A 15,203-nucleotide genomic window follows, 5' to 3' on the forward strand; every position below is an offset into this window, starting at 1 on the left:
ATGTCATAGGGCTTAGTGAGGTTAGGAGACCAAATGAGGCATATACTGTACTGAAGGGACGGGTATGTTAAGTTATTTATTTATTTATTACAAAAAAAGTGGCACTAAGAAGCAATGGCTGTCAGAAATTCTTTCATGCGTGACGGGTGGATGTTTCCTGACAGCGGATTCCAGAGTTCAATGAACACGGAAAATGAGCTATCTGAATGTTTCGGTGCAGGAGAAGAAAGGGGCGATATTCAGGATATGGATGTTAAGGCTATAGAAAGTTCTAGTGATAGAAGACTTGGTGAAGCTCGAGACGATATTCAGTGAAGGAAAGCGCGGATAATAACCCATTGTATGCAAAGACTTAAAAAATTTTAATCGTACGCGAGGTGATAGTGATGTGAGATTTGATCTGCATAATCAGGAGAAAAATAACGCTGATAGTTGTGAAAAATGAAGCGCACTGATTTGTTTAGCTAACTATAACTAAATAATATCGAACTTCTTATGAGGATTTGATAAGCTACACCTATAATCAAGAATGTGGCTGCTAAGTGTTATAAATGTGAGTCGTTTGGGGTTCTCTGGGGCCTTCCGCAATGTACGATGAAGGAATTCTGTTTCGAGGTTTACCGAAGAGGCGAAAGATAGAAAAAGGGTTTCTGGTTAAAGCATATATAGCTGGCAACATAAATGAACACTATAGCATTAATGAGCGGGTGGCAGGTTTTTATTCAAACTTAATTAGGGGTATAAACTGAAGGCTGTTGAGGCCTACGCACCTACATCTCATGATAATCAGTCAGTGGGAAGCTTCTACGAAGATAGAAAATCGGCAATGGGGAAAGTAAAAACGCAGTATACTGTACTCATGGGCGACTTCAAAGCCAAGGTAGGCAAAAAGCATTCTGGAGACCAGGTAGTGGGTGACCGTGGCATTGTTTCTATATAACGCAGAGGGGAGTTATTAGTTGCGGTTGCAGAGCGCAATTACTGAAAAATTACGATTAACTTCTTCAGCAAATGGAAGAACCGGGAGAGAACGTAAAAGAGCCTTAAAAGGGAGACTAAAAATGAAAGGACTTCATACTGCGTTCTAACCCTGGCATTATGCATGATGCCAGGTCATTGGAAAGGCGCGATGGAGAGACCACACGAAGGTAAGGTCGCGAATTACTCTAGATTTGAAGATGGGACGATAATAGATTAGTAATCAGAAGATCATCAAGAAACTAGTGGCGAGATGGAAGGTAGAGGAATTCAGGATCTCGCGACATATCAGATGTTCAGCTTTAAGTGAGGAATAGGACATTAGTGCAGAAGCTATGAAAGATGCCTTCAGAGATATCCTTACTGAGTGCGCAGCAGAAGCAGTCAGAAGGACAGTGAGAGAGGATACCGGCAAAAAATTTATGCCAACGCATGAAAGCCTCCTACCCAACAGACAGAACTTTCAGAGCTATCAAAGGTCATATATAGGTGCAAAGTGTCCGAGATACAAAATTATAACACGGAGAAAGAGACCACGTTTTTAAGAGCGGTTGCAGCCTTGAATCGGTGGAGAAAATTAGGCACAGGCCGATATCAGGTGTATGTGCTAAGGGAAACGGCAGGAATTTTCATCACTACTATGGACAAGATAACCAAACATTCTACACTGACCTATAGAGTAGCCGAATTAGAAAGGAGAATAATGAGATCGGCAGTAGTGAATAACCAGACATTCTTCGCGTACCGAAGGAGGGGGTTAAGAAAGCTTTAAAATGTGTGAAAAGGAAAAAGTCATCAGGGGAGGGTCAGATAACTACAGGTTTATTGAACAAGGGTGAGTTTGGACGGTACACCATCCCATTGCTCTAGTCCCGTGACGTTCCTTGGCGCACGTTCAAGTGTGGCATTGCAGATGGCAGGGACGCAGCCCGCCTCGGCCAATCAGAACGCTGCAAAAGCGGAACACACTTTGTCCACGACAGCATGAGTCATTAAAGGCCTTAAAAGGGAAACCGATTCAAATATAATGCCCCGTTTTAAACAAGCATTATATACGCGAGTGCCCAGCCTTGGGGTGAAGGTCTAATTGGACTGTCTGATCGTCCAGATTACATTTCCGTAATACTATCGTATCTCAAATCAGTCGCTCGAGTTGGCACCTCCTACCATCTAGGCCGTGTCAAGCTGCTCCGTGACGTAACACAACACAGGGACAAAGGGGTGTCTGATTATGTCACCTGTCCATTGGTCGCGGCAAGAGACAGCATCGTAAATTCTCGCTGACAACTACACTCTTCAGGGAAAGTGGGGTCCTTAAAGTGATTGCATTAATATTAATGGGGCAGTGTTAAAGGTATCGTTGTACAGCAGATGTTTTGAAAGCGTTATCAAGGAAAAATCAGGAGCATACCTCTGCCAGGTGGGTATTGGCAGGTAAAATGATAGGACAGTACTTTTTATGTGAGCTAAGCGAGATTGCATTGTCGCATTACCTCTTATGTATGGAAGGCAAGAGGGGAATTGAACACAAGGATACCATTGCGCCCCACCTTTGAGCACTAACAGTAGCAAAAGATCGCCAGCATTCTATAGGCAAGTGATAGCTGTCAGGTGCGTGTTACAGGCAAAAGGGTGAAGTGGTGGCATAGAGGTAGAACATCTGCCCAGGTGCAAGTAGAACGTAATTCGAATCTTATCCAGTTCAGTAATCTAGGCATTGAAAAATATCCTCGGGTCAATAGAATTCCATAAACAGGTTGGTGGTGCGACCTGATGCCATTGAACACCTTCGCAAATTCACTATTTATCAGAACACTATTTGGCCACCATGGTGAAGAAATCATCCTACGAATATTTGCACAAGCCCCCGCCGCTCAGTAAACAATGGCTGTGGGGGAAGTGGGCGCTTTGACGGTCTGACCTGTGGTGTTGTGGAGGGTGCAACTATTCTCTGGTGAGAGAGAGAGAGAAAGCTTTAATGAAACAGATTTTAGCCAGCGTTAATGTTCGTTTTCATACTACTACTCTCCATGGGGGATAGGCCATTCTTGGAAACTGACCCCGGCACTGTTTAACGCTAGAACTTTAGCTAGTGAGGCTACTTTAGCAGTGCTGTTTGAGGAACTAGTAAGCATACAATGGAACACCATGGGGCCTAGGGGCGATAGAGGCCAAATGAGCCACATACTGCACTAAAGATCATGCATGCATTGTACGGTCGAAGCTTTCAACAGAGACGAGAACTAGGAACTAAGGTTCCATGCCAATAAACATATAGCTGGTAACATAGGTGGCTTCTACAGCAATAATGATAGGGTTGTAGGCATAGCAATTAAGCTTAATAAGTAATAAACTGAAGGTTCTGGGCGGCTATGCGCATACATGTAGTCATGATGACCAAGCGGTAGAACGCTTCTAGGAAGATGTATAACCGACAACAGGGAGCAAAAGCAGGTGGTATACTATCCTGATGGGTCACTTCAGTGTCGATGTATGCCAAAAATAAGCAGAAGAGGAGAGAGTGGGTAGGTGTGTCAAATAACAATGCGAAGATATTCGTTTACTTCGCAGAAAGCAACAACTCAAGAACCACGAATACCTTCTTCAGCAAAAGAAACAACCAGACGTGGACATGGAAAAGCCTTAAAGGAAAGACTGTAAACGAAATTGACGACATACTGTTGTTGCGAATTAGCAGGGTCGCAGCAGAGCATCAAAGCAAGATGACCAGCGTGGCAGGCTTCTCATTCTGGACAGCTCGGGCCGTGCTTGTACTCCGAGCATTAACGTGCATTCATTGGTCACCACAGGGACCATGGACGTTAGTAGGCCAAATGAATCACATATGGTACTAAAGAACATTCATGTATTGCGCTTTCGAGGCTTTTTGGGAGAGACGAGAACTAGGAGGTAGGGTTCGCAGTAGTTATGCTATGAATGACTAAAGGAGGGCAAAGTCTCGAATTAGCCTAGATTTGGCGGGCGGATAGAAGCGACCAGTAAGGAAGTAGACCATCGAAGAATTAGCTGCGAATGGAAAGATGGTGTATTCAAGTTACCTCTACATATCAGATATTCAGCTGTAACTATGAAAACGACCTTATTGTAAAACAATAAACGATAACTTCAGAGAAATTATTAACGAGTGCGCGGTAGGTAGGTAGTTTGTAGGTAGAAGTTAAAGAGGGTGCCGCTAATTTATCTAAGCAAAAGAAAAACTTGATTGAGAAATCCAAATGTATGTAAGCCTACAATAAAGTAAGCAGGAAGAACTAGCCGAGCTGTCAAGGCTAATCAATTGGCGCATATTGTCCAACATAAGGTAATATAATGTGGGGAAATCGAGCATGCTCTAAAGAGCGGTGGTAGCCTGAAGATGTGAGGAGGAAATTAGGCATAGGCGAAAATTCGATGTATGCGCTAAGAAACAAGTATGGAAATGTCAGTGCGAATATGTAGAAGATAAAGTTGCCGAGTATATGTATACTCACATATGCAACAGCCGAAGTGGGGACAATAATGATATTGGCCCCAGAGACAAGCAACGAAATGCTGCTCTAGTAACGAAGGACAAAATTACTAAAGCTTTACACGCTTTAAAAGGGGACTGCAGGCGGACAGGATCCGTTTACCAGAGTTTTGTAGAAAGACTGTCGGGATATTGTGCTAAAAAAATTCACCGCCTGATGCATGGAATACCTAAGATATAAATTGTACCTGAATCTTGCATGAACGCTAACATCATCTTAAGCTTTAGGAAAGCGGACACAAATGCCCTGAGATAGTATAGACCATGCAGCTCTCTGTCTGTTACGTACAAGGTATTTACTGAAACAATCGCTAAGAGAATAAGGGCAATCTTGGACTTCAATCAACCAAAGTACCAATCAGGTTTCCTAAAGCACGCTCTACCAACGATCTTATCTATACTATCAACCAGTTGATAAAGGAACGCTCCGAATATATTTTTACGGTGAAAGAATAGTAGAGGGGTGTTTATTCACGATGCAGATGGGAGAGGAACAAGGTGAAGCCTACTAGCTTCTTCTTCTCCCTCGTTAAGACACCAACGCTTCTTCCTTTTCTTCTTTCTTCTATTCTGCCACACAGTACCTCGTCGTCATCAGTAGCGTTACATTTCTCTCCCCCCCCCCCCTCAACTCAGCCAAAGCCCTCTGGGCGTGTACATGAGTAGTGCGAGGCTGATACGGCTTTAAACGGGCGAAGTGGCACAGTTCAATTTTCGTGGACTGACGACCCGATGCATTCCGGCGGGCTATTCATAAATTAAATCAACTGTCTGTTTTCCTACCACATACAGCCGTCATAGTGGGCTAACAGATTTTGATGTAGGCCGCGGCGCAGAAATGGACTCCGCAGCTTGACGAAATCCCCTAGAGTATGTGACACGCCGTTGAGTGGCAGCATATCGTGCTTTGTAGCGTTCCTATTAAGCATTAGACTGTATGTAAGGCGATTCTTCTAGCTTTTTCAGCAAGGCTGAGGGTCTCAGCTAGGCAGGGATCTTCACTGCTTGAGAAGGGTAGGATGGTATCCAGGGAGTAGCGTGGGGGCCTGACATAAAATGAGAAGGATGGGCTGCACTCAGTCGTCTCATGCGTGGCGGTATTAAACGCATACGCGATGAAGGGTAGTATGGCGTCCCAGTTCTTGTGCCCTGCATCCACATACACTGCTATAATGTTGGTAAGCCTTCTATGAACGTGCTCAGTCAAGTCATTTGCCTGGGGATGGTATGAGGTCGAGTGTCGGAAAGTTACGGCGCACAAACGCATGAGCTCTTCAACATCAACGCTGAATTGATGGCCTCGATCTGTGATGGCAATTCGTCAATTCGTGGCGGGCTGTGTCGCAAGATTTCGGAGTTAAGTAGGAAAATCGCCACTTGATACGCCGCAGCAGACGGAATTGCCGCGGTTTCGCAGCAACGGGTGAGGTACTTCGCGCAGATTACAATCCAGCGCTTTCCATCCAAGGACTTCGGAAACGAACATAGGAGGTCAATGCCTACTTGATCAAACGGAGCTGTCGGGGTCTTCACAGGGTGCATCAAGCCAGATGGAGCTGCGGTGAGACGTTTGTGGCATTGACATTGCTTGCAACTGGTCACGTATTGTTCAATCGTCGGCGCATTCTGGGCCAGTAAAAGTTTTGTTGAGCACGGTGCAGCTTTCGAACCGATCCTAGATACCAGAAATCTGATCATCGTGACGAAGAGGCGTCCGTGTGCTGTGCGATGTCAGCGCACGTTAAAGATCCCCAGGTGGTCTAAATTACTCCGCAGCCCTCCACTGCGGCTCCTCTTTCTCTCTATCCACTTTCACTTCCATCTTCCTCTCTTCCCTTACGGCGCGGTTCAGGTGTCCACAGCTGCAAGTGTGACAGATACTGCGCCTGTTCCTTCCTATGAACCCATTATTATTATTATTATTATTATTATTATTATTATTATTATTATTATTATTATTATTATTATTATTATTATTATTATTATTATTATTATTATTATTATTATTATTATTATTATTATTATTATTATTACACGCAATACTTCAGCGCGAAGCGCCTTCGGAATGGTGAGTAGGTATTTCTGGCCGAAAGGGGAAAACTCGTTTTCCATACGAGGTCATCACGCACACAAAAACGGCTTATAGTGCCACTCACATGGGAGGCTGAAAAGAGGGGCTGCAGACCCTTGTCCCTTTGCTATTCTGTTTTGAACACTTTCTGGTCGGGGAACGCTGGCTCGAGGGTCGATGTATAATTGTCGAAATCATCGGTATTGGAATCGTTTGTGGCCACTTGCATTCCCGAAAGGCAATCTGCGTCTGCCTGACGCCTCCCGCTTTTGTAAACCATATGCCTGTAAGCCATATGCCTGTAATCGAACAGCCCAGCGTGCGAGGCGATCACATGGGTCTCCGATAGTGAACGACCGTCCGTACGAATATGAACGGAAACGAGCGACGACAGCCAGACTTTCCTATTCGGTAACTATAATTTCGCTCTGGCTTGCTTAGGGTACGACTTGCGTACTCAGTAACATGCTATCGTTCGTCGTGGCACTGGACAAAGACTTCACTGATGCCGATTCCACTAGCGTCCGTGCGAACTTCTTTTGACGCAGAAGAATCGACATGAAGGAGAATCGAAATGACGGAACAAGGCGAGGCCTACTAGCTCCAAAACACCCACCGTTTCTTCCTTCTCTTCTTTCCTTTCTTCTGCCACGCAATGCATTCCATACACCCCGCAATACACCCCGCCGGGGTGGTGCAGTGGCAAGGCGCCCGACTACTGTGCCGGAGTACTCGGGTTCGAACCCGACCTCGGCGGCTGCGTTTCGATGGAGGCGTAACGAAGAAGCGTCCGTGTGCTGTGCGATGTCAGCGCACGTTAAAGATTCTCATGTGGTCGAAATTACTCCGCAGCCCTCCAATACGGCTCCCCTTTCTTTCTTTCCACTTTCACTTCCACCTTCCTTCCTTCCTTCCTTCCCTTACGGCGCGGTTGAGGTGTCCACAGAAAACAAGTGAGGCTGTTGCCGCGCCTGACCCTTCCTATAAATCAATCAATCAATACCTTGTCGTCGTTTCCAGTGCTACTTTATTATATATCAAGAATTTGGTTGGTTGGTTTGTAGGGTTTAACGTCCCAAAGCGACTCAGGCTAAGAGAGACGCCGTAGCGGAGGACTCCGGAAATTTCGACCACCTGGAGTTCTTAACGTGCACTGACATCTCACAGCACACGGGCGCCTTGCTTTTCGCCTCCATCGAAAAGCTGCCGCCGAGGCCGGGATTTGATCCCACGTCCTTGGGAACAGTAGTCAAGCGCCGTAACCACTGCGCCACCCCCGCGGGGTTATCAAGAATTTGGTGAGCACGAGAAACCAATCGACTTAACCGAAGCTTCAGTATTTATGCAGGCATTGGGAACTCAGTGTGTACATGCACCATATGTGATAGTATTGAAATACATTTATATTGGCTGCATAACAAACATAATTTTCCTATAAAGAAATTATTTTCTCATAAAGAAAGGTGGGTTAGACAAGGAGACACAACCTGCCCAGTATTAGTAACAGCTTGCCTAAATGATGTATTTACAGATCTTGAATGAAAGCAGAATGAGGTAAGCGTTAATGGAAAGTACCACAGAAATCTACAGTTCACTAGCGACTTTGCTTTGCTAAGCAAATAAGGGGACAAATAGCAAAGAACGTTTGATTACCTATACAGCGAAAACAGCAACGTATGTTTAAAATTAATATACAGAAGACTAAGTTAATATTGTGCAGCCCCGGAAAAGAACAGCAGTCTACAATAGGTAGTAAAGCACTGAAAGGTGTAGGCGAATGCGGTCTAACTACTTACTACTTGTGGTTACAGCAGATCCGAATCACAAAAGTGAAATTACTAGCAGAATAATGCCCCGCCGGGGTGGTACAGTGGTAAGACGCCCGACTACTGTCCGGAGTTCCCGGGTTCGAACCCGACCACGGCGGCTGCGTTTCGATGGAGGCGAAATGAAGTGGCGTCCGTGTGCTGTGCGATGTCAGCGCACGTTAAAGATCCCCAGGTGGTCGAAATTTCTCCGTAGCCCTCCACTACGGCACCCCTTTCTCTCTTTCCACTTTCACTGCTACCTTCATCCCTTCCCTTACGGCGCGGTTCAGGTGTCCACATAGCAAGTGTGACAGATACTGCGCCTTTTAATTCCTATGAACCAATTATTATTATTACTAGCAGAATAAGAAAGGAATGGAGCGTTTTGACAGGTACAGCAACTCCCAGATTATGCCTAGCGGCTTACCGGCATCGCTAAAAGGGATCGTTTATGAGTTGTATCTTATCGGTACTTACCTACGGGGCTAAAACATGGAAGTTAATGAAAAGCGACAACGTACAGAGCGAAGGAACGTTTTGAAAATGGTTAGTGTAACGCCTGAGTTAGGAAGCGAGCAGTGTGTGTCTGCGAAATAAGCCGAGTAAATTATTTGCAACAAAAAGAGCAAATGGGCATGGGCAAGAGATATAGTGCGTAGATGGAATAACCGATGTTCGCTAAGGCTAACAAATTGGATTCAAGGGGAACGAAATATTAAGAAAGGACGGGAGGAAATTAGGTGGCAGGACGAGGTGAGGACGTTGACAGGGTCAACTGGATGCAGCTAGCACAGACGAGGTTAACTGAATGAAGGGAGAAGCCTCGACCTTAGTGTGGGTAAAATACTTGATGAAGATATATGCAGAGAGAACTTAGCTAACTTCATTGAGAGAGTGCGTTGGCAAGTAGTTGCTTGTGTCCTTGAGAGGGAGTGAGACACGGAAGTTATTGACCTTTCATGAACAGTTTTTTTTTCTTGTCCTATTATTTGACTTTCCTTCACTGATCTTCAGTGCGCGCTGTTTTAAGCGCTAAACCTCGTGGAATAATAATAATTCTTGCAGATCCCCTAGGTTCACTCTTTGCTTTCTGTACACTTCCCGCCTCATTCCCGTCCATTTACTTTAGTTTGCATGTTCTGGCATCGTATACTGACGCCAAACATGGACAAAGGTCACTTCGACATCTAGAAAATGTGACATGGCATTTCCCCATACGCTACCTTCTGGTTAAGTGACTGTTTGCTAATGCTTTTAACAGTGAAAAGTAATAAGCCTTAAAAAAAATAAAGCCAAGAAACACTTGCAATAATCACATCACATTACATCTGTTTATTTACCTTAAAGACCCCTTTTCGGGGTGTTACATAAGGGGTGTTGCAATCAAGCAAAGGATCAAGCAGGTTTTCGGAAACGGACTCTACAATCGATCATATCCATACCATCAATCAGGTGATAGAAAAATGCTCGGAATATAACCAGCCCTTATACACAGCATTCATTGACTACAAAAAAGCATTTGACTCAGTTGAAACCTCGGCGGTGATGCAGGCATGGCGAAATCAGGGGTAGACGAGCCGTACGTGAAAGTGCTGGAAGATAATATATAGTGGCTGCACAGCAACCATAGTTCCGCATTAAGAAAGCAACAAAATTCCCATAAAGAAAGATGTTAGGCAAGGAGACACAATCTCCCCAGAAATATTCACAGCTTGCTTAGAGGAAGTATTCAGAGACTTGGAATGGGAGCAGTTAGGGATAAGGGTAGATGGAGAATGCCTCAGTAATCTGCGATTTGCTGATGACATTGTCTTGCTAAGGTACTCGGGGTATGAACTACAAATAATGATTGATGACTTAGAAAGAAAAAGTAGAAAGGTAGGCTTGAAAATCAATATGCAGAAGACTAAGGCAATGTTCAACAATCTCGGGAAGGAACAGCAGTTTACATTAGGTAGCGAAGGTCTGGAAGTAGAAGTCGAATATGGCTACTTAGGACAGGTAGTAACCGCAGATTCGGACCATGAAAAGGAAATAACAATAAGAATAAGACTGGGAGGGCGCGCATTTGGCAAGCACTCGCAGATTATTACTAGCAGTTTACCGGTATCGCTCAAGAGAAAAGTATACATCAGTTTCATCTTACCTGTACTCACCTATGGGGCTGAGACGTGGAGGCTGACCAATAGAGTTCTACTTAAGTTTAGGACAACCCAGAGGGCTATGGCACGAAAAATGGTAGGGATAACATTAGGAGATAGGAAGCGTGCAGAGTGGGTCAGAGAAATAACTCAAGTTACCGACTATCTAGTGGAAATTAGGAAGAAGAAATGGGCATGGGCAGGACATGTAGTGCGAAGAGAGGATAACCGATGGTCGCTTAGGGTAACAAACGTGATTCCAAGGGAAGGAAAGCGTAGCAAGGGGCGGCAGAAAAGTTCGGTGGGCGGATGAGGTAAAGAAGTTCGCAGGGGTCAAGTGGATGCAGCTAGCACAGAACCGGGTTAAGCGGAGAAATATGGGAGAGGCCTTCGCGATGCAGTGGGTATCGTCTGGTTGATGATGATGATGACATAAGGGGTGGGGTTTACAAAATAAGGAATCAACAGCACGAATGAAGCACTTTCGTTTATATAAGACGCCAGGTTTTCATATGGGCGCAGTTTTTCAAAAAATGTGACATTCTGACCTTCGTACCATTTAAATTGTTCGTATTCACCAAGGAACACTTTAATATCTTTCATCCGCAATTAGTGGGCGCCATCAGTGTTAACTTTTAACTCATTTGATTTTGACTATTAACATGTCATACAAGCGAAATATCAAGTTCCAAATATTTCTCACTTAACAGACTGGTACGCGAAGGAGCAAAATGTCTCCTTATATGCAACGGTGACTCTCACTCCATATTCGCCGTATATTAGAGTCGATATATCTACGCATCATATATCTTCCGGTGGCGGGAAAAAGAGCACATTATCGGACATCCCGCCTCTACATACATCTTTCGGGATTTAGAGCTGTGAATAATACTTTATTAAAGACACTTGAGGGTTACGGGCAAGCCTGCTCTCTAGAAAATCATTCGAGCTTTGACACATGAGGACTCCTTCAAGGCGTGAAAAGAAGTTTCGAGTATTTCACCCATTGTGTCGTTAAACCAATAATGCAATCCTGATATTTTCACTGTGTTCCGAATACTTTTTCCTCTCTCAAGATACACTAAACATTTACTGCAGAAAACATGGGGTGAAGTAACTGTTTACATACGTTCCTCAGGAGTTGCCCCAATATTCCGATCCACTTGCCATCGGGACTTTTCGAACCGTACGTCAGATCTCTTGGAATCTTGTAGCTGAAGCTGTTGGAGGGAAGTGATCAGTATTGGCTGTAACTCACGCATGGCAATTCATTAACGCTTGCACTTTCTTTCTATTGTAATAACTACGCAAAATCGAGATTATTGTATTGCGCAGGTATGTTTTTTATTCATGGCAGACGTTATGGGCAGACTTCTGGATTTGTAATAATAGCTCGCAAGCGTAAGTTGATGGGTACAGCAGCGCTTAAAGTAAGCGTAGAGGAAATTTGTAGACGGAGCAAGCTTGCACATAGAGCATGCCGGTGGAGAGAGAATCCTGTGCTTGGCTGGTCTGCTGCGTAGGAAGAGATCCCCGTGAAGCAAGTGTTATCGCTGAGTTCTCATAGCGTTGCTTTTGTATTCCATCTGCAGCTTGCTAATTACTATAGATCGATAAAAAAGCGTAAGGAGGAATCACCTCTATAAGCTTCTCTCGCATTCGTTAGTATTGCCTCTAGTACGTTGTTAATTTATTTCACCCTGCCGGGGTGGCGCAGTGGTTACGGCGCTCGACAACTATTTCCAAGGATGCGGGATCGAATCCCGGCCTCGGCGGCCGCTTTTCGATGGAGGCGAAAAGCGAGGTACCCGTGTGCTGTGCGATGTCAGTGCACGTTAAAGCTCCCCAGGTGGTCGAAATTTCTGAAACCAACCAACCGCTAATTTATTGGTAACACATTGCTCACTTAATGCAAATTTATTCCGCCTAGCTCGTTTCCGCTCTCCTTAAGAGCAATGCCATCCCAGCCTCGTATTATTGGTCAGATCAGTCTCGCAATGCCGTCTGATTCACTAGCCTTCAGAGCTACTGCTGTGGGTACTAGGTGACACGAGGTTTAAACCCAGCTCTAGGACAAATGTTGCTTAATATGCTGAATGTCTGTGGTATACGTGCAGCTTTGTCTTGTGGTTTTGTTTCTGGGCCTGAGAAACAGGAAGCGAGTAATCACTCTCATATGAATATATTGCTGAGGCAAAAAATATGTTTCTCGAGAATTAGTAGTTCGTGGTAGCAACAACTGCATGCGTTTAAGCTATCAAATTTTTTTTATCGCAAACATATGCTCTTTTCGGCTCCACCTACACTATGTGCGCGAAAAAAAAAACTTATTCCAATCATTTTGGATTCCAATGCATAGGAGGGGATAATTGGCGGCGGTTGCTTCACGTTAATCAGAACAGCCTAGCAGGCCATGCTCACTCCAGCAACAGGTACTGTGCACCTCCTTTTGCTTTCACCATTGTACTTCCTCCTCTTTGTCTTCTAGAGAAGCAATTTCAGCCAGTGAAAGCTCATGCAATGGATTTAATAACCCAGAAGGCCGTTTATGATTCGACCAATAACTGAAATTATTGAATCACTGTCTTTTAATTTTTCATGCTTAAAAGCCAGATGAAATTGCATATTTAAGGTATTAAACGTCGAGGTTATGAATGGCTTTAAAATTTTTGAATAGATATTTCGAAACTCAAAACTACAGATTTGAAAGCTCACTATAGAGCTTTCTCGCATTAAATATTTTAGTATTGTCTAGCTCATATTCACGAGGCAGCATAACCAGCTGATTTTATATTTATTGATTTAAGGACATTTGCCTAATTTTAATGGAACTACCATCTGATTCGGCACTATTTTATAAATGTGTACTGGGGAGGATAGCAGATTGAAATCTTTCAAGCGCGCGTTTTTGGCGCTTCTTTAGTGTCAATGTTGCCAATTAGGAAAATGTAAAGACTTAGTACCCCTTAAATGTCGCTTGGACTTCATTTTGCAATAAAATCTCGCTTCATAAGACTTAAAAATTGTCTAGTTTATAATAATTACTTGTTAGAATATTGAGCTCCATTCACAGTTATTAAAAAGATCGAAATGTAAAGCATATTGGTTAAAAGTAATTACTTACCTGCAGTTTACGTACGGCGCAAGATCTTGCATGAAGTTTTGCGTGAGCCCCTTCACAACGACAGTCTTGTTTACTATCTTGGCGTTACAGCATCCAGGAGCCTAACAAAGAGCAGAAACAATGTGCATAAGAACGAAGGAATCGTAATTACCTGATGAGCAGCCGCATGGCTTGTATACTGCAATAAGCTCAAATTTCCTAACCAGATTTGTAGGATCGTGTTAATCATGCTCTATGCATCGTTGCTTGCAATAGCGTACTTTTTAGTAAACCGCCGAGATACTTGTGCCCCGTAGCCATGTCTCTCTGAAATTAGTGAAGCAATTCCCTGCCGCTCCCGCGCTGCATTCAGTGTTTTGCTGTGCAGGAGCTAAAGTCATTCAATGAGAAAGGTTTGTATGTCACACGAGCAATGGCATTCAGTTAGTACAGCGCACACTATGGAGACCTGTGACTGACCAAGCAGGACTGTCCCATTGCCACTTCACAGACTTGCCAGCAATTAGCGCGAAGATAAAGAAGGGGCGGTAATTATGCACCCTTCTCATCCTTGTCAGTATACGAGCAATTTAAGCAGCCATTAAAAAAAACATACCTCTTGGTCAACGTGACGCAGAATGTCGAACAGTTACGAATTGACGCCAAATTTCCCTTCACACTTTTTGTAACATTGGGAAGCATCTGAACCGGAATAAAAATTCCTTAAATTAGGGATAAGGTTGCAATAGTGCCAAGGCCCTTCCGATTGCAAGATGCGGGTGCTATGCACAAGACGGCAATGAAGGCACGCTGTTAAGGGTTGAGTACAGGGAGGAGACCTAAGGAATACGCAATGCACTTTGGGTCCAGAAAGTGACAGTGCAAAGGATCAAAATAAAGCCAAAGTCGAACCAAAAATAATAAAAAAAAAACGGTAGAGCTGAGCTTCACAGCTTCGCCACTCAGGAAGCTTCAGCTTGTATTTGCCGCAGCAAGATCTGGTAATTTCATGTTAAGTCGTTAACTTCGAAGGTGCTGAGACCTATCTAAACACGGTATTTGCCGCAGCAAGATCTGGTAATTTCATGTTAAGTCGTTAACTTCGAAGGTGCTGAGACCTATCTAAACACGGTGATCCGGCAGTGCTGACACGCCAGGTGACGCTGCAGATGATGAATACCAAAATGATACTTATATTTATGAAACATTACAAAGGCACACATTAGGCAATAGATGCAATACCACGCAGTCTAAAACAACGACTGTAAGTTGAAAAAAAAAAAACAATCCCACGCAGGACCTTACCCTATCTACTGCGCGTCTTAGGTGAAGCCTAGGCACTTGTAGACACACGCAAAGCACGGAGCCTCAATTTAAACTGAGTTTGTTTACATTTAATTCCTTCATAGACAAAGGGACAGGAGCCGTCACTTTATGCGGCCTGCCCCATACGTCCGTAAACCAATCAAAAAGGCCATGCAAGGTGGGCACTACCCCGTGGGTCGAGCTCAGCCTCGAACGCATGGCCCTGCTTAAGAAATAAAGCCATCATAAATCAATAGGATGTCACACT

General features: G+C 44.1%; 1 protein-coding gene across 1 annotated transcript in view; it reads right to left on the bottom strand.

The window, feature by feature from the left end:
- The window catches only part of LOC146188698 (putative glutamate receptor), a 68,351-nt gene extending 54,574 nt beyond the window's left edge, over nt 1–13,777 (bottom strand). Inside the window, exons 1-2 of the mRNA XM_084605110.1 lie at nt 13,652–13,777; nt 11,657–11,747 (exon numbers count right to left, since the gene is read on the bottom strand). Of these exons, the coding sequence (XP_084461236.1) occupies nt 11,657–11,747; nt 13,652–13,683 (123 nt within the window). The 5' untranslated portion in view covers nt 13,684–13,777. The remainder of the gene's footprint in view (nt 1–11,656; nt 11,748–13,651) is intronic.
- Between the last annotated feature and the right edge of the window lie 1,426 nt (nt 13,778–15,203).

Source organism: Amblyomma maculatum, chromosome 5, assembly GCF_055883805.1.
Source record: "Amblyomma maculatum isolate TAMU_Amacu chromosome 5, ASM5588380v1, whole genome shotgun sequence".
Lineage (NCBI taxonomy): Eukaryota > Metazoa > Arthropoda > Arachnida > Ixodida > Ixodidae > Amblyomma > Amblyomma maculatum.